General features: G+C 40.4%; 1 protein-coding gene across 1 annotated transcript in view; it reads left to right on the top strand.

Annotated features, from left to right (window-relative positions):
- The window catches only part of LOC121739471, a 31,504-nt gene extending 14,590 nt beyond the window's left edge, over nucleotides 1-16,914 (top strand). The window contains exons 3-4 of the mRNA XM_042131955.1: nucleotides 13,460-13,556; nucleotides 16,796-16,914. Coding sequence (XP_041987889.1) covers nucleotides 13,460-13,556; nucleotides 16,796-16,914 — 216 coding nt within the window. The remainder of the gene's footprint in view (nucleotides 1-13,459; nucleotides 13,557-16,795) is intronic.
- Nucleotides 16,915-20,975: the final 4,061 nt, after the last annotated feature.

The raw sequence follows: 20,975 nt of genomic DNA, 5'->3' as shown, positions 1-20,975 counted from the left end.
TTATTTGTAACCAAAAAGCGACAACCAACACATTACGATGGACATAATATTACAACTGTACAAATGAGCGGACTTACTGCTATGATTGAGGCCCAATTCAGCCACGATGGATAGCCATTGCCGTTGATTGTCAACATGATTCGAAGCTGTCGATTGAACGATGTCCCATGGGCAATCATAGACGAAAATGCACCTCTACACGTTGTGTTATGTGTATGATCGCTTGCGTGTCCATCGTCAACTCTCAACGTGGAGACGCAGTAAAACCGAGGCGTACTTTTATAAATGTAATTAAATATCCAGCACTTAAATCATAATGGAATATGAATATCGAGGTCTCTAACGGTCGGCCTCTATGTGCTAGCTAACATTAAGTAAAAATAAAGATTAATCGTTTGATCCACGGCGATAGTGGAAAAGCCGAGTAATGGGAGGCGTTTAAATTCTCGCGTTGCAAGAAATACCGCCCATTTATCATTACGACGTCAAGTCACAACTCATACACATTTATAAAACCACTAGCGGTCTTACCACAAAAGATTAAACATCTGTTGAACAGTTGTTTTGAGACCATTTTGTACTGATGTTTTCTCTTTTTAATCAACTATTCAAGGGGTGTTTACGTAGCCCGTCGCACAAACAATAGTCGCCGTCAGTCTCGAGTTGTAATAATTACCTATTATTTATTCAACAAATGCACTTATCAATATAATTAAAGTAGATGAAGTCCGATTCTCAACCCTAACCGATATGCTCGCTAAGATTCACGAAAATCGGTCGAGCCGTTTCAGATAAGTTGAATTACGCACACCGCGACACGAGAATTTTATATACATATTAGATAAACACATTTGAAACTTTACGTCTCGTTTTGCGAAGACCGCTGACCCAGGAAGACTGAAAATCAAAGTGGTTATACAATATACAGGGTGTAACAAAACTAAGTGATAATATTTTACGGTGTGTGGGGTGGGTTCTCTATGTAGAGTTTACACTTTACAGTGATAGTAGCAATGCGAAAAGAGTAACTTCTTAAAACTTTTATACTTATAGGAAAATCCATGACGCTGCTGGGGCGCTTGTAGGCAAGCGCCCCAGCGGCGGCGGATGAATTGTGTAGGCACAATTCACAAAAAATGCTCTTCCAAGTTCCAGCACTGCCACTTCCACAGTGAACTCCGTACCCACCCTAATGTATCATCAGCTTGTTTTGTTACATCTCGTTTATGTGTTGCAAGTTGCAAGTTGCAACTCGCTTCCGAGTTCCCAGACCACATGTCGCCTACCTTGGTGTACGTAATCGATGTCAGTAAATCGGTTGTGAACATGTCGTACGTATCTTATCGGCTAGCTGTGCCGGCGACCGGCTTAACGGTAACCGGCGCCCAAACAAGGTTATCTCTTATCACTTATCAGTTATCAGTTATTAGACCATGTAGTGGTTTGTTTTGATTCCTGTCTAGTAATTGAGTCGCGTGCTGAAAATCGTCTGATAGAAAAGTAGTTCTTTAGTACCATACCATAGCTTAAGTTCGCCGCTTGTTTCCGTAGCAGTCTAGGACGCTAGATATATTATGTATATTGAAGTCCGTCTCGGCGGACAAGTGGCGCCTGTTGCACCAATTAAAGTGCGCAAAGGCGAGCCAGACGAAAACGTCCTTCAGAATTTAACTTTGACATTCACTATCCAAGAAACGTTTTCGTATTTTCTTGTACCGAGCAGTTTTAGATAGCAGCTCGTTTGTCGTGCAGCTCAGCTCTAGATAGAGTATATGTTTATGCGTGCGCGAGTCGCGGCCGGCGACTGGAGATCATTATAATCGGTGGATTTACATATGCCGGAATCGCGCTTTCTAATGACGGCTTATTACTCGACACTCGTACATTGTTCGCCGCGGTGAAAGCGCAGGAGCGGCAGCCGGCAGCCGGCAGGACAGCGTCGCCCACAACAATTGATATGAAATTATAATGAAGTAGATGACGTTGGCAACTCCGTTGCGACAAAACTCGTTTATCGCGCGGGAACCGTACATTTTTTCAGGAACAAAAATCAAATTATGCCCTTTACCAGGACTTGAAGTATCCCCATGCCAAATTTCATCAAAATAGGTTCAGCTGATTGGGCGTGAAGAAGTAACTGACACACAGACACACTTTCGCATTTATAAAATTGGTATGGAAGTATGGATATGCCAAGTGCGAGTCTCTGCTGTACTCGTGTAAATGAAACTTGTTTTTAACAATATTTCGGGTGTTCGAAATATAGAGCCCTGCATCCTTATCCTCACTGAAATCTTGTTAGTTTTGGTTCATTGACTGCAGTTGTTGTTTCTATTGCGGAGCTCGTTGCGTCTGCATCTTACAGTGATTACCACATTACATTACTGTTTCGTGGCGCAACCGCTCCAAGCGTCGACCGGTAAACAACGGCGATTAAACTATTGGCTCGGCTGTTATGACATCTATCTTTATCCGTGATCGGTCGAGCGAGGCTTTTATCAGTGAGCAGCTCAAACACTTAATAGTTAATACTTTCAAGTTTAAACTTCAGAGGTTCATCGGGCGCATAATTTTATCGTCCGTTCCGAAGTCGGGTAAGCCGTATGAATAATTTAGCGATGCGGATATCGGCGCTCCGCGGTGAACCGCCCGCGGTCGAGGCGAAAGTAAAAATTCTGTCCTACAGCGACCACATTTCCGGCCGCCCGACCGAACTCATGTTAGCAATTGGCCTTGAAAACATGATATCTATAAAATTTCCGTGTGTGTCCCTAACGAGAGGATTAGGAGTCACGTTATTCACCAGTATGTTTTATTGTTATAATTTGCGACTGTTCACTAGACTGTAGAGTGTAAAGACTAGAGATATTCACATCACGAAGGGTGCAATGTTGTAAGCGTGTGAGCAGTGCAACATAAGTCCCTCACGACTGAGGGCCACGTCCCACGACTGACGGACATACCGCATGCCTCACATGGCCCGTGGGACTGGTACAACTCTGTATTTAGAACAATCACATGGCTTAGGCTTGAAATATCCCAGAGTGTTCATTTTCCTTTCATCATTGATGGAAGGAAAACAAATTACGAGCGGGGATAGTGAATTTTCATCGATTCTTATAATAACAGCTTATCAGATGAAGTAAAGGAGGTCGGACAAGGGGCAATACTTCATATCGATTTTACAGCACGTGACGTCCGCGTCCTTCGTGGGACAAATTACAGGAACGCCCTTCCCTTGTACCTCATGATGGATCGGCTCCAGACCCTCTTAGTCTGCACATTTTCCTCCACTTTCGACCAAATAGTCTTTACTTGTTGTCAGCTAAAGTGGATAGAACTCGTGTTTATCGTGTGTGTAAGTGATGCAGTGAGTCGGGCAGCCGAGCGGGACCGCTGGCGCGTGTCTTGTATAACACCGAACACGCGACACGTCACACGACCGACACCCGTCATCATACTTGCTAAGACAAATGGGGGAAAGTTGTAATTGTATTAGCGAGAGGACGCTAAGCTTTGACAAGCAGGGATCACGCCTCCGTCTGCTCCGACTTAAGCAGATCCTCACTAATACTATGTAATCCCTTAATAAGGCAAGGCGCCAGGAGAACAAAGAGCTTGCTTGTTAAGCTGCGCACACCCAGATAATTTCCTTGCTAGCCAACTGCTTGCCAAACAACATTGCTTGCCAGTTGCCAGCAATTACCAACTGCTTAAGCTTGCGAATTTAGCTCGCTCGGTCTCAGGTCGCGCTAATGGGCTAAATGGCGCGGGTTAGCTTCGCCGACCTCGCGGCGTGCGCTCATCGGTGTCACAGGTCAATCACTCGTGTGCCTGATTTTTTGCTCACATTTTGCCTCCAGCGTAGGCTGAACCTTTGAGAACTCCGTATTGTTGAAGATTTCTATTTGATGGCTCATGTCCGTGTCTTTGTTCGTGGAGGATGGCAATGATGATAGGAAAATATTAGGTTGGGGAAAAAGTTTCTTCCTAACTAATTAATTAGTAATAATTTATTATAAACTTAAAAATATTATCTCATTAATAAATGGGTTCCCCAAAACTCTCGCTTATGTGGTATTCTCGCGTTCCGATGCAGAATTAATTATGCATAATGGATGCAGGAAATGTTTTAAAATGATAAAATTAAAAACAAATGAAAAAGTTGTTTTGATTTGTAAATATCGTGGAGTTCAATTAACTTTCACTGGACTAGTAACGGTAGTGTTTACGTTACGTAGGTGTAGGTGTATAGTGCGGGCGGGGGTGAGGTGGCGACCCCGTTACATCTGGCACGAGGAGGCCCGTCCCCCGCACCCCGCACACTCCACACACCCCCGCCCTGGGTGGCCCAAATAACCTCTCATATCGAACAAAAACTGCTCTCCATAATCGATAGCCTTTAATATTTACATGTAATGTCAGGTGGAGTATACATACGTAATAATATGTCGTATAAGCGAAAGTTCAGCGGTGCCGCGCCGTGTAAGCGGTCACTTTGTACTACGCTGTCAGTACGGAGCACGCAACCCTACTAAGCCTATTGTGTGTCGAACTATGGGCCTGGTACTTGTAGTTGATTAGTCTCTATTTTTAGGAGACCCTTCGTGTACCGACGACTGTCCCATACAGCATACGCCCAGGTAGATAGTCGCCATGTGATGGTTTTCCTAGGTGGTCCGTTCATGGTGTGGAGGCTGCGGTCCGGCCGTGACTCGCGGTTCGCTGTTCCTTAACCTTGCCCCGCCACTGACCTATTTTCTACCGGCTCCCGAGCGCCCACGTAAACAGCGATTTGTGTGACATTTGGACATATTTATTTACTAGCTGTTGCCCGCGACTTCGTCCGCGTGGACTTCAGTTTATAGCGCTCGATGTCAACAAAATTGGTGTCAAAAGCTTTTATAAGAAAACCCTGGTGCCCCTTAAATCAATACAGCTATGCAGTGTGCACACAATAAGTATTTCATTTTTTTATATTAAACTTTATATTTTATGACAAATTTTAAAGCTTATTTAGCCCCCCAATTACACAACTTTACCCATAAACTATTTATCATTAATAGGTTTAAGGTAACGTCACTGCACAGATAAAGTACTGAGTTATTTAATACCGTCGAATAGATATAACAATCGAAAAAAATCGAAACTTAAATATAAGATGATACCACGTCCTATAGAAAGACTTTTGAGCAAAGACTTTTGTCAGCGCGATGTAGAAGACGCACGGCGCCATCTATTATGAATTGTTGGAACTAACTGAATTTGAACAAATTTACGCATTTTCACCCCCTTACAACCCTTTTTTCCAGTAAAAAAGTAGCCTATGTCCTTTCTCAGGCTTAAGACTTATCTGTATACAAAATTTCATTACAATCGGTTCTGTAGTTTTGGCGTTTGGCGTGAAAGCGAGACTGACAGACAGACTGACAAAGATACTTTCGCATTTATAATATTAGTATAGATTATGTGCACACTAAACAGCTGTTTTTGGGTATTTTGATTAATTAAGGGCCGCGCTACACCGGAATGGCAGCGGCGAGGCGGGCACTTTCAGCGCTGCCATTCCGGTGTAGCGCGGCCCTAAGAGGGGTACCACTTACCAGGGTTTTAAAAAGTTTTTTAATTTGACACAAATTTTGTTGACACCGCGCGCTATAAACTAAAGTCCACGCGGACGAAGTCGCGGGCAACAGCTAGTTATGAATAAAAACAATAATATATAATAAAGTAGGTATGATTAGTTCTGTTATAATAATGAAGTAAAAAATAAAACGCCATCTGTTTTCATATATTAGAATTAAAATGTTGATTGCATTGATATATTTTCTGGATGGAATATAGGCCAACACGGTACACTCGAACTCCTTTATTTTAGAGCGCCTTCTGTTGTCAACTTGTCACAGTCATATATTGAAGAAATGCAGTAGGAGTTCTATAAGATAAGATAGATTGATTATTATTATACCAAGTGATAATATTATTAAACATAATATTCTAACGTATTAAAAACTATAAACAAAAACATAATAACTAATAAGTATGATTAGTTCTATGTTACAATGAAGTAAAAAATAAAACGCCATCTGTTGAATCGTATTAGAACTAAATCTTCATTGCATCGATATATTTCTGGATTTTTTATAATATTATACATAAAATATATTTAAGATTTTTGAAATATTATTTTAATACACATCCAAGAACCAGGAACATTGAAAACTTTTTGTTCCGCCTGCGGGACTCGAACCCAGGACCCCCGGGATGAGCGCTGGCCACGCCCAATGCGAATTAATTTTCATCGATATTTTCATGGAAATAAGATATTTTCCCACATCAAAATGTAGCCTATGTCCTTTCTCAGACTCTAGAATAACTGTGTACAAAATTTCATTGCAATCGGTTCAGTAGTTTTGGCGTGACAGACAGGCAGACAGAGATACTTTCGCATTTATAATATTAGTATGGCATACTCCATACTAATATTATGGATAAGTCTACGAAAGATTAGTACTGGTTTAAATCGGCACTGTAGCGGTCGCTAGTATCACTTTCCAGCGTCGGTTTGCTTATGGCCCACCACTAAATGACAGATTTTGAAAAAAAAAAACAATAGGCAATAAGTGACTATCATATCATAAAATAAACTGAAAAACGAATTGTGCTCCATTTGAGCCGTTTCTATGGTTCGCTTATTATGCTAGTTAAGTTCCCCGCGGTAGCCCAAGAGTGTTCCCCGCGGGCGTAGTGGGCACACCCGTATCATCTCGCACCGCCCGCCCCCGTGCGGCGTGCGGCGTGCGGCGTGCGGTGACGTAACGGGGCGCAGATAAACGCGGGATTAAGCCCGTCACAGACTTAGCTATAATAGAAGCGCAGTAAACAAATATTAGCCTAGATCTAGATCTAGGAACAAGCTAGCCAGTGCCTGGCCATTTATCAAGTCTGTTTCCATGCGTTTTACTCTGAGCTCTACCCAAATCAACTACTTTATAGGCATGATGACAATTTTTTTTTCTTATTTATAATTGAAATAAGTACCCTTAAAAATAGAAACATCGGTGAAAGAAGAACAGTTAATAGCTTAAAAATTCACCAAGATATGACTATTCAAACATCTCATTGATAAAATAGACCTGCCCGAAATGCTCCATACAAAATGCTACTCGAGTATGACGTCACCTTAGAGTTGCTTGTAGGCATCGCGGGAGATTTTTGTTCGATAGCTATATTAATTATTGCGTTTATGAAAGTGTTTTCATAACAAAAGTTGCTTTAAATTACATAAGTTATCGAATGATATACTAACAAATTGAATTGAAAAAAAACGACTATATACATATATTAAGAAATTACTATGTATAATATAAGGTGTGCGAGTCGGACTCGCGCACGAAGGGTTCCGTACCGCGAAAGTAGGGAAAATGTGTTTTTTGTATGGAAGCCCCCCTTAAATATTTATTAAATTTTTATTTTGTCATTAATTATTAAAGTACACATATAATTCAGGATTTTGTGAAAAATTCAAGTGCCCACATGTTACCATTACTGATATAGAGCAAAAAAAAGCCAAAAAAATCACATTTGTTGTATGGCAGCCCCCCTTAATTTTTACTTTTATTTTGTTTTTACCCTTTTGGTACAACCGTACCAAAAGGGTAAAAACGGGTCCCTATTACTAAGACTTCGTTGTCTGTCTGTCTGTCTCCAGGCTGTAACTCAAGAACCGCTAAAGCTAGACTTCTGAAATTTTCACAGATGAATGTATATATCTGTTGCCACTTGCCGCTATAACAACAAATACTGAAAATAAAATAAAGTTAATATTTAATGGGGGCTCCTATACAAGAAACGTGATTTTTTTGTCCTTTTTTGCTCGTAATCAATAATAGTAATAGCTAGGCATTATAGTACATTAGTAATTAATAATAAAATTAAAATAAAGTAAATATTTAAGGGGAGCTCCCGTACAAAAAACACATTTTTTTGTCTACAATTTCGCTCTATACCGGTACGGAACCCTTCGTGCGCGAGACCGACTCGCCATTGGCCGATTATAACTATTTGTTATTATAGCGGCAACAGAAATACACAATCTGTGACAGATGTCTAGTTATAGCGGTTTTTGAGATACAGCCTGGAGACAGAGAGACGGACAGATAGATAACGAAGTCTCAGTAATAGGGTCCCGTTTTTACCCTTTGGGTACGAAACCCTAAAAAATACAAAAGCTATCAAGCTGAAATTTTGGAATCACTAATTTTTTGCCGTTATTTCTTTATTTTAATAACAAAATTGTCTAATCGTTGTCATCATCCGTATTCTCTCAGGACCTATTTGCATATTTATATGTTATGCCTTTTTCAAAGCAGAACAACAATGACAATAAAATATAACGATTGTAGTCGAGCTCCGGGTGCGGACTGCGAGCTGCGGGGTGGCCGGCGCGGTGGGCTGTGACTAGGGAATGCAATCTTGGACCGAGATTGACTACTCGAGATCTTGGCGTCTTTTTTCTGAACCGAGATTGGTCAGTTCGAGATCTTGTTGAGATTCGGGTCGAGATCTTGGTCGCGAATCAAGATTTTCGGGATTTTCAAGATTGAGCAAAATAATTGAAAAAAATGCGTTTTTTTGCTGCAAATTGATAGTAACCAATATTTTAATATTAAGTAATATATTATATAAAAAATAACAAACTCAGTTTTTAAAAATCCAAGTTTTTTGAAACATAAAAATCGGCGCAGCGCAGACGACAGACTATTCGTGACGCACTTTTTAGTCCGAGGAAATAGAACCTATATGCAGTAAGTAACGCACACGACGTGCAGCGCAGACGTGTGCGTTACCAACTAATATATATTCTGTGGCGTTACTGCATATAATTTGGCAATTGCATAGGTTTTATTTCCACGGACTAAAAAGTGCGTCACGGATAGTCCGTCATCTGCACTTATCTGTCTACTATATTATATACCCTTAAATTTGTGGTTCGCGCTTTGCAGCGCAGGTATGAACAGTCTGAAAATCTCGAAATATTGTTACAATCTTGGACTATTTTGTCAAGATCGCGAACAGGATTTCGAAATTCAGGATTGATGGCTTTCAAGATTGAATCTTGGAAAATCACTCAAGATCTTGGTGGAATCTTGATCTTGCAAGATCAAGAATGCATTCCCTAGCTGTGATGAGATATTAAGAGGATACACCAGGGGTTAGAGAAATGAAAAAAAAGTACGTGTAATATCTAAAGCTGTCTCCCTTACCTCAAGCCTATACTGCAGACCGCGATAGAGACAACTGCAGAAAATCAACGATTCGTTGTCCAAAACTTAATTTGAATTTAAATACTTTTTTCATTAAAAATTATAGAAAGGCTTGAGCTGTGTTCTTGTGTTTTATTTTTTTTTTGTATAATCTAGCCAAATCTGTTTTCTGGATGTTTGAAGTACAACGGAAAATCTGGCCATTTTTTTGGGTTTCTAAACGTTCATATCTTATTTAATAATTAAATTATGAAAAAAAGAAAACATAGGGACATTGTATTAGTTGCCGTAGATATTCAGGAAAAAAATTATAACTCTACTAGCATTATCCAGGGAGGAAACAGGGGACAACTTTTGTATGGAAAAGAGGGCGGTGTGGACTCCTCTTAATAGCGGAGCACGATGACTATGACGCGGACAAGTGACAGATGTCCCGTTGGCGGTTGGAGACAATAACAAACTATAGGACTATATTCTGTCCTCAACTCCTGAAACATTTTCTTCTTTCATGAACATTCATTTAAAATTGCTGTAAAGAGCTTTCTCAGTTGAGTTATGTCATGATCACCTTGACCTAGCTGTATATTTTTGGGATTACTATGCTATTGGAAGACTTTTTTAACACTTAGAGTAGGTAATTATTGACATCAACAAGAGCAATTATTTTCATTTTAACAGTACATAGTCCTCTACTACGCTCTCATGTTCTAACAATATCCACCATTTACGACATGTCGCGTGTTCGGCAGCCGCCCTGACGTGCGTCATTTTTATCGGTCTCGTTTTTCCGGCGCGAGGTCCGGCAATGTCACGGCGAGATGTTCCCGGCTGCGCACGCGCATGACATCAGCCCGGCCGAAATACGCCGGCCCTGACCGTCACGGCTATTTATACCGCCCGCGCCGCTGATAACGGCCCTCGGAGACAAGGGTCACGGCGGAGTCTGCTCTATGGTGCATGTGTCTGAAGCAGCAGGCTGGACTGAATTCGAAGACAAGAGGATGCTCGGTAGACGTTTGCGGAGAATATGATTGTGCTACGATAAATATACGGTCAGAGGATATCGCTCAAGGTTTGGGGAAATTTAAAGCAGCTTTTAAAGATTCTAAAGTGTTCGTCAACATGAAGGACGAAAACTTTTAGATTCGTGTTGGTACTCGGTCTCAGGATCCAGGAAACAATATTACGTGGCCTCTATTACCTAGCGTTTCCCGTTAGTAATTCTGACATCGGGACACGTTACGCCTACGGCCTACGGCCTACTGCCTACTGCCTCTGACCCCGCTTCACCCACATTTATGACCTGTTCAATCACACAACTAATCAAATCTGCTCGGTGCTCTACTCGCCCATATCTATCCCATAATCGTAATATGTTGCAGACGTCATCACAAATCATTTTTAGTCCACTTGAAAGGCGTACCCGGAATTAGACAAGTGAAACATGTACTGGATACAATACGAGTATATCCACATGGTACTGGTAATCGACGCGCCTGCTCCTAATTGTTAGCGATATTCGACACCGCGACATCGGGGCTCGGGACACGCACGCTTCTGCGTAACTTAACTTAATACATGCATGATGCAACTAATATGCATTATGCACACTTCGTGGAATCAAACTGAATCGAAATGAATCATCTTGACTAGTCTAACTTTACCTCATATTACCTTTGAAAACTTTTCTACTCTCTCTTGCTGAAATCTTGTAAATTTTGTTTGATTTAATGCAGGATGAGATCATATCATGATGAAGATTTATTTACTTATACGACTTATCCAAAAGTAATATCGATTAGAAACGATATCAACGTATCTTCCAGTTGGTTTTCAAGCTCATGTAACCATCCGTAGTCAAATTTTAACTTTACCTCATATTACCTTTGAAAACTTTTCTACTCTCTCTTGCTGAAATCTTGTAAATTTTGTTTGATTTAATGCAGGATGAGATCATATCATGATGAAGATTTATTTACTTATACGACTTATCCAAAAGTAATATCGATTAGAAACGATATCAACGTATCTTCCAGTTGGTTTTCAAGCTCATGTAACCATCCGTAGTCAAATTTTAACTTTACCTCATATTACCTTTGAAAACTTTTCTACTCTCTCTTGCTGAAATCTTGTAAATTTTGTTTGATTTAATGCAGGATGAGATCATATCATGATGAAGATTTATTTACTTATACGACTTATCCAAAAGTAATATCGATTAGAAACGATATCAACGTATCTTCCAGTTGGTTTTCAAGCTCATGTAACCATCCGTAGTCAAATTTTGGTCTTGCAATAATCGCTACCTTCGTGTTATAATGTCAGTACTCAGTACATAATATGTAGGCTTTAATCGGCTGACGCGTAAAGGCCATGTAGTAACTAGTAGTATGTAGCACTAGCAGGTGAGCAGGCGGCAGGCGCACACGAATGAGGACGTAGGATTACCCTCAATCGGCAGGAAGCGAAACCCGAGCCGCGCGCTCGTGAGGCTTCTGCGGTTCGATTTGCTAAGGTTTATGTCCTACTAGTACAGTGGTTCTTAACCTTTTAATCATGAGGGACCATTATACCAAATGTTTGTCTAACCGGCAACACCCAGTTGGTTTACGTAAACTAAGGGTTGTTTCATAAAGAAAACAAACACAACTTTATAATTACTCATATTAGCACTCATTTTTTTTATTTGGCAAAAATATAAAAGTTACAAATTTTAATTAAATGTGATTTTTGTGACTGCATAGTGCATATTCTTTACTAACATATTATTAGGATGGCTTCGCGGACCACTTGGAATGCCTCCAGGGACTACCGGTGGTCCGCGGAGCACCGGTTAAGAACCACCGTTCTGGTATATGGTAGCTGTTTGCATTGATTTCGTGTCTTAATTAGTAGTTTATATTTGATTAGCTAGCTAGCTAGCTCATACAATGAGATAGGCTTATCGTATTCAGTAGGTCCGAAAGTTTTATAATCCTAAGAGGATTATGTAGGAACTGGTGTAAGTTAAAAGTGCTACATAACAACTGTATGTGCAGCGATATGTTATAGAACGAGTGATACATCTGCAGGTAATTAGGCTATTTCGATTTTGATCACTCCGTCCTTCCTCGTCATGAAGGTCAGTCGATCACAAGTCATGTTCTCGTTTGGGTCACGACTCACGACATGCCAATTATGTTGGCTGGCGTAAGTGCGATAATTACCACAAACTAACTCTCGGAAACTCAACGGTGTTTCTTACAATGAGCGCGCGTAGTCCTTTGCGAGTCTTTTTGAGCTCTCTTTAAACCTGACTTACAGAAACATCTGAGGCACAAAATATTATATTGTTGTGCAGGTCGCATATCTCAACTAGGTACATTAGCACATATTTTACAAGATGCCAAAAGTTGACCGAACAAATCTTTCGGCATGTTAATTGCCAAAAGCCAAGGGCATGGCAGTGATCTTCAGAGTTCAGACGGTGGCCGAAATAAATGATTACATAACACACTGATACAATATGATGTAGAGTCGAGTGGCCCCAGCCTGTCGTAACGGTTGCTCGCTATAACCCCACTTGTAACCATCTTGATATTATAATATAAACCATAAAAATATATTAATGTTTTGTTAAAAACCGGTATCCAGTATACTTTTGGACGTCGAAACTATGGTGCCTATACCACCGGTTCTAAAACTAGCCCTGCGAGAACAACCGGCGCAAAGAAACTCGCTCGGGGCCATCTTTTAAAACGATAGAAAATTATTTTCAAATCAAATAAAATAATATAACAATGTTTTGACTTTCAGCTATGTAACAAAAAGCATAGGGCGACTCATGAAGGGGTCACCTTATTCCCAAGTTGTGGTTTGGGTGGTTGGCTTCCACGCATGGGGCAAAATATGGCAGCTCTAATGGAGATTTCTCTGTTGGTGAATTTTCTATTTGAATCGTGAAATATTTCGCGACCCCTCACCCCCGGGCCCCACCCTTCGATTCTTTATCATGTATGTAGGTAAAAAAATATATTGATATATTTTCAATCTTTGTTCTTTTTATGAAATGTATGTTTAAATCTTAAACTCTGACGACCCCTCGACAGAAGCTTCGCGACCCCCCAGCGCGACCCACAGGGTGAAAGACACTGGCTAAGACTTTAGTCGGGCTACAGATTATATGCTATCATATTGTATTGTTTTTGTTTCAGGAGTCGGAGCTGAACGCGTGGACGGTGTTCCTGCAGCGCGCGGTGGACGCCACCTACAACAGCGAGGTCGTCATAGAAAACCTGCACAACCTCGTCGGTGAGTGGCGTGTTGTGTGTGTGTGTGTGTGTGTGTGTGTGTGTGTGTGTGTGTTTGTGTGTGTTTTGATTGAATTTACTCCATTGTCCAAAATGTTTAATAAAAAAGAGTACCCGAAATGCGTGGACGTCAGTCGTGTTACTAGGAGTACGATAATGATGTCTGGCATACTTGTAGCAAATGACCCTGTCTCTATCAAGGCTCTACGCGTTAAGAAGGCCGTTGTAAGGCCCGTCCGAACTGGCGCGGGCGGTCCACAGAGCGGGGCTCACCGCCCACGCCACACGCGGCCCGCTGGAAATACGCCGATTAACTAGAGAATGTTATAACGCCTTGCCATCGACAGAATTACACCCGCCGCGCCGCCCGCGCCGCCTGCGCCGGCCAAACTATTAATATTTTAACTACTAATTTAGCGGTAAAAATGTCGGTTCGCCCGCATCACGTACTGCAGTCTACACGATACGCGAATACTTCGTGTGCTTGTTTATTATATTGAGTACTAGCTGTTGCCCGCGACTTCGTCCGCGTGGACTTTAGTTTATAGCGCGCGGTGTCAACAAAATTTGTGTCAAATTTAAAAACTTTTTAAAACCCTGGTAAGTGGTACCCCTCTTAGGGCCGCGCTACACCGGAATGGCAGCGCTGAAAGTGCTCGCCTCGCCGCTGCCATTCCGGTGTAGCGCGGCCCTTTATTAATCAATATACCCAAAAACAGCTGTGCAGTGTGCACATAATCTATACTAATATTATAAATGCGAAAGTATCTCTGTCTGTCTGTCTGTCTGTCAGACTCGCTTTCACGCCAAACGCCAAAACTACACAACCGATTGTAATGAAATTTTGTATACAGATATTCTAAAGCCTGAGAAAGGACATAGGCTACTTTTTTACTGGAAAAAGGGTTGTCAGGGGGTGAAAATGCGTAAATTTGTTCAAATTAAGTTAGTTCCAAAAATTCATAAAAGATGGCGCCGTGCGTCTTTTACATCGCGCTGACGCTTGCTCAAAAGTCTTTCTATAAGAGGTCATTTTACATTTAAGTTTCGATTTTTTTAGATTGTTATATCTTTTCTACGGTATTAAATAACTCAGTACTTTATCTGTGCAGTGACGTAACCTTAAACCTATCAATGATAAATAGTTTATGGGTAAAGTTGTGTAATTGGGGGGCTAAATAAGCTTTAAAATTTGGCATAAAATATAAAGTTTAATATAAAAAAATGAAATACTTATTGTGTGCACACTGCACAGCTGTATTGATTTTAGGGGTACCAGGGTTTTTTTTATAAAAGCTTTTGACACCAATTTTGTTGACATCGCACTTTATAAACTGAAGTCCACGCGGACGAAGTCGCGGGCAACAGCTAGTCTACACTACTATTATAAAGAGGAAATATTTGATTGTCTGTTTGTCTTGAATAGGCTCCGAAACTACTGGACCGATTTGAAAGATTCTTTTACCATTGGAATCCTACATTAATTCTGCTGAACATAGGCTAAATTTTATTTTGGAAAAAAATAGGGTTCCGTAACATATTTGGGATTTTCGGACGCAAGGTGTAAAAAATCAACCAGAAATGTTACTTTTTTCGCGTACGCTGCCTAAACTATAAAAGATAGAACCATAAAATGTTCTAAGTAATTGTAGATCTTTTAAATATCTACAAAAAAGTCCGCGACACACTATACCTATCTATGTTGAGTGAGGCACAATAACCATTTTTTATTAAAAAAACTTGAAATGTTTTTGGACTACATTTAAATGCCTTTATTTTACTCATGGCATAAATTCTTATCAAAATAAATTATTTCATTACTTAGTACAGTTAATGTAGATAATATTTGGTCTTTGAATGATTAAAATTGGACGTTTGGTTTTAATGTTATGGCGAAATTAAAATATTACGATTTCTGCTGCACGTTGCGAATTGGGCGTCTTCAAGGCGCGCCGCGCGGGTGTGCTCGCCCGGAGAGTCCACGTAAATATTAATTATTATTACCTCGATCATGGGAATCGCAGACACAATAGATTTATAATATAATAGTTATGCGACAGCCGGGTGCCGCTTCATTGATGGGATAATATTATATTGCTTTCATTACGTTTTGAATGACTATTATTTTTGATTGCTATTATAATTAGCTATTATAATAGTAGTTACAGGCTAAATAGTGTAAACCATTTTTATGTTCAGCTTAACATAAAGATTGACTAAGAAATAAAGATTGAAAAAAAATATATTTAAAAATCAATGTCCACCCGTGCGAAGCCGGGGCGGGCCGCTAGTAACTAATAAGTATGATTAGTTCTATGTTACAATGAAGTAAAAAATAAATCGCCATCTGTTGAATCGTATTAGAACTAAAATGTTCATTGCATCGATATATTTCTGGATTTTTTATAATATTATACATAAAATAAATTTAAGATTTTTGAAATTTTATTTTAATACACATCCAAGACCCAGGAACATTGAAAACTTTTTGTTCCGCCTGCGGGACTCGAACCCAGGACCCCCGGGATGAGCGCTGGCCACCCGCAATGCGAATTAATTTTCATCGATATTTTCATGGAAATAAGATATTTTCCCACATCAAAATGTAGCCTATGTCCTTTCTCAGACTCTAGAATAACTGTGTACAAAATTTCATTGCAATCGGTTCAGTAGTTTTGGCGTGAAAGCGAGACAGACAGACAGACAGAGATACTTTCGCATTTATAATATTAGTATGGATTGGGCGACTGCTCCTGTACCTATACAGGGTGTAACAAAACTAAGTGATAATACTTAGGGATGTATATGTGTTTCTTGTATAGAGTTTACTGTAAGAGTAGCAGCGCTGAAAGAGCAATTTTTTATGGTTTGTATGGGCAAACTGATGACGCTGGGACGCTTGCCCATACAAATCACAACAAATTGCTCTTTCAGTCTTGCTAGTTACCGTGCTTACCGTTTACCGTGTTTACCGTGTTTACCGTGAAAGTAGCAACTTGCTACTTTCACGGTAACATCTATACTTATTACTTACAAGAGACACATACACATCCTAAAGTATACACACATCATTTAGTTTTACCATACACCGTGTTACGTGTAATAAGCACGGCTCTTTGTATTGTCGTTCCTTGCCAGCGCCTACTTGTAATATGGTAGACGAATATAATAATAAAACACCAAACCATCAGAGTGTAACTATAATATTATTGTAACGTAAAACTAACTGTAACGTTTCAGCGGAGCAGCAGCGGTGCGTGCGCGAGGTGTCGTCGAGCGCGGTGTTCACGACGCTGTGCGCCGAGCCCGCGCCCGCGCCCGCCGCGCCCGCCTGCAGCACGCCCATCGCGCGCGACTAGCGCCCCGCCCCCGCGCCCGCGCTCGCGCCCGCGCCCCGCCTGTGCCCGCGCCTGCCCTGCCTGCCGCGACTCTTCGCGCCGTCGCCCGACAGACTGTAAACTCTCGTTACCACCAGAACATTGCTGCCACCAAAGTGCATAGAGAGCAGCATAAATGTGCGAAGATTGTATCATACGCTAAGTCGGTCTCCTGCCTGCCTAGTATACGCCAACGAGATATCTCACTCTCGAGATAATTAAATACTACTCGTCTCAGAATGTCAAAATCTCGACATTATCTCGACAAAACTCTATAAAAATGTGTTATTTCGATGATAGATCTACGCGAGAAAAAATGTTTGTCATGCTAGGGTCAATAGAGATGAAGAGACAAACCATCAAACATCGAGAAAACATATAGAGTGAGATATCTCGTTGGCGTATGTTAGGCAGGCTGGGCAGAAGATTTGTCTTGAGGCGCTAGGCAACTTTTTCATCTACGTACAATTGCGTTAGGGCTTTAATTGTAAAACGACGGTGGCGCCACCAGTGACCGTCGAGACGTTGTATAAATTTTGGCAGCAAAGTTCGAAAAAAGTATGTGATTTTACATAAAGCATAGCAAGGGGCATGTCACTCGGCGATGAATTAGCCATCGAAATTGTGAAATGAATAATGGCTAGCTTTTTAGTATCGCTAGTGGCGCCATCTTTTTAACATCGATATAAACAATCGCTAGTGGCGCCACCACTAAGGGTCAGCGCAGACAGAACGGAGCGCAGCGGAGAGTATTTTATTAACGCACTCGAAGATAAACTTTAAAATTATTACATTAAAGTGCGATAAGGGATTCCCGCGTATCTTCGAGACGCGCGAGCATATTTTGTAAGGTTCAAGCATTTATGCACTTTAGTTTCATAATTATAAAGATTGTTTTCGAGTGCGTTAAAGAAATACTCTTAGCTGCGTTCAGTCTGCGCTGACTGTTTGATTGTGCGTTTAAAAATATTTCCGACTCGATTTGGAGAAATTCACCTTCATGAACTTTTTCAACTTTTATCGTCGTTATATCACAAGAAGTATCATAAGGTTCAAAATCATCACTTAAATTCATTTGTAGTCGCCGGGTCTCGGCTACTCTTCGTCGTTACGATGTCGTTTCTCGTTATCGAATTAACTACAATTTTCTACAAGTAACGCATGCCTTTTATAAAGTTTTTAATATTTGAAAAATGTATGAATGTTGTTGTAATTTTGTATTTTATATCGTTGATGTTGCGTAGCGTTAGGAGCGAGACGCATGTGAGACTCAGTAGCTAGATATCACCAGATGGCGGTATGCACACATCGCTTCTCACGTATGACGAACTGTGTGACGGTGTGACGCTTGTGACGAACGTGTGTCGCGTTTCGAGTGTGACCGATCACTGCCTCACCGCGTGTGTTCTCGGCGGCCGCGTCGGAGCTTTGATACAGCTTTTATCTTATTTAATTATATCTCTAGACTCGGTAAGGACGGATGAATGTTTATTCGAGACTTACGACGTGGTATACACAGTTTCGTCCTCGGAAGCCTTATGTCATCGAATATAGACGATCTCCCGACGCAGGCCGACCGCTTTAGCTCAGCATTTATGAAACAAGTAGCGAGTAGTAAGTGTGTTCGAACCACGCCGCCCGCTAGTTCCCCGCCCCTCCGCCGGCGGCGCTAGCGCCGCTCTGATTTTTGACGTATTTATATTGTACTCGCGTTTTACCCAGTTTTATAGTAAATATTGCAGCGAACGGAGCAGTATTAGCGAGGACTCGCGACTCGCGCGCGGGTCGACGACGTGTGGCCAAATTTTGAGTAGGAAACGTTCCGTAGCGTGTGTGTCTAACTACCTCTAGATAGCTCCGTCTCTCTCCGTAGACGATCTGTCTCTCTCTTTCTCTTCGTAGATCTGTTGTCGTGCGCTAGATACTAATATATTAGGCGGCGGCGGACGTTTTACAGATGAATTTTACTATGGAAATGTATTACAATTTTAATACTACATTTATTATTATTTTTACTGGATGAAGTTTCGCCGCCGCCGCTCGCCGTGTGATAGCCCAACGAAATCATTGAATGTTAACTCTCTGCTGTGAGCTCCTCGGATGTTTATCGCGGCCGGCCCCCGCGGCCGACCCCCGCGGCCGGCCCCCGCCGCCGACCTCCACGTGCTATCATTATATTTCAGAATTATAAATTCTGATACCGCTAGTATTTAATTAAGATGATCTCGAATACTTTTAATGACATTCTTCATGTTTATAATAATATACACGTTTCACTCAAAAAGAGAAGCCAAAAGTAATAGAGCTGATATAATTTAGAAAATACTCCTGGCTGTGGCTTATAACTCTTTATTGATGGTAATTGGTAATTCAACACGAATAAGTTCTACCGAGAATAGGGGTGTACATGGTAAACGAAATATAATACAAATTATTATTAATTTGAGAGGTTGTATTATAGAATTACCGAAAATGAGATATTTTGACTCATAAACTTTACAATATTTTTTATTTCATCTAGAAAAAGTGAACTACAGCCATCACAGAGTGACGTCACGATCTCCAAAACAATGTAAGTAGTTTTATTTAATTTAAATAAGAGTGTATTTATTTTTTTATATAATATATATTTAGGTGTAACAAAATATGTACATCTGTAAAATAAATATATTTCCTAAAAATAGTGTAGAACCCCTATTACTGCGTGGAGGTCGGGACGAGGCCACCGGAGGGACCCAAAAGTTTTGTATAGTATATTGTTGCCGTTTACATACCAGTCGATGCATCGATTGTACTGCGTTTATAATATATCGTAATGTTAATATGGATTGTAATTACTTTAATTAAGGTACGGTATCGTAAGATTTGCTATTAATATTTTTGTGCATTAATCGATGGTACGGAGGCGCCCGGCTGCACGTACGGTCCTTTATTGTTGACGCAAAACGTAAACTTAAATCATTATACCCTCCTCACATTGAGGGGAGTTCGCGATGATGGTTTATAAATAACAATAAAAAGATGTTTCATAGCGTTGTCGACGAATACTACGAATAATAAAAACTAAGAAATCGTAACTCCCATACTATTACCATTTTAAATTTGGTTTCTTTTGATCTGTCATATAATGTCAGCCTGGTACCGCTGAATGTCACCTAAATATTGCAAATGTATTGAAATGTGTACCTAAGGTACACTTTTTTGACAATTATTGTGGAGCACTTTTTTTGACGGAGTTACTTTTCCTTAGTTTTTATTATTCGAGGTTGTCGATGACTTAACTTAAAATGACATTCACAAAGGAATTGTTTTGAAAGTTTTAGATGTGCCGTGTGCGTTTTGCGTCAGTCGGATCGCAGTGGAGTGCGCCCGAGATGCTTCCCCACATTCCAATTTATTTATGTATGAAATAAAACGTTAAATGTATTGCCAAGTTGTTTATTTCTTATCCTAGTACTCGCTACATAATATATCAGACTCATGTCGGCAAGTTCGGAGAGAGTCGTGCCGCGCACAGACTTTACGTATTAACAGGACTTTAAATATGGTTACCTGTAAATTGACACTTCGTACAACAGGTATAAAATATAATATTATGTAAGTATTTTTAATGAACAAATATTACACAAGAAGTATTCATGTTAATAGTAATAATAATACATACGTTATATAGAGGGCGCCACTTGGGTTCCACAAAGTTTAGCTTAATATATTGTATGCTGTGGAGTGTAAAGTTTAGGTAAAGTTAAATTATTATTGATATTAAGCAACAGTTTTTTTATCATGCTAATCTATGAAACTATTGGTTCGTAGTGGGTCTTCCTTACATCTACAGTGTCAACAACGTGACGGTGGACAAGCGCGGCGCGATTCACTTCAGTCTCGTCTCCGATTGTTCAACCTCAAATCTTCGTAATCTTAAAACTAGCGACGCTACATCGATACACTACAGATAAACAAAATTTGTACGTAACTCTAGACGAGATAAATACGCCACTCATTAGTAAAAAAAAAGAAATTAAACAATTACTTCTGTGTGACTA

This window comes from Aricia agestis, chromosome Z, assembly GCF_905147365.1.
Source record: "Aricia agestis chromosome Z, ilAriAges1.1, whole genome shotgun sequence".
Lineage (NCBI taxonomy): Eukaryota > Metazoa > Arthropoda > Insecta > Lepidoptera > Lycaenidae > Aricia > Aricia agestis.
This window is presented reverse-complemented; position numbering and strand designations above follow the sequence as displayed.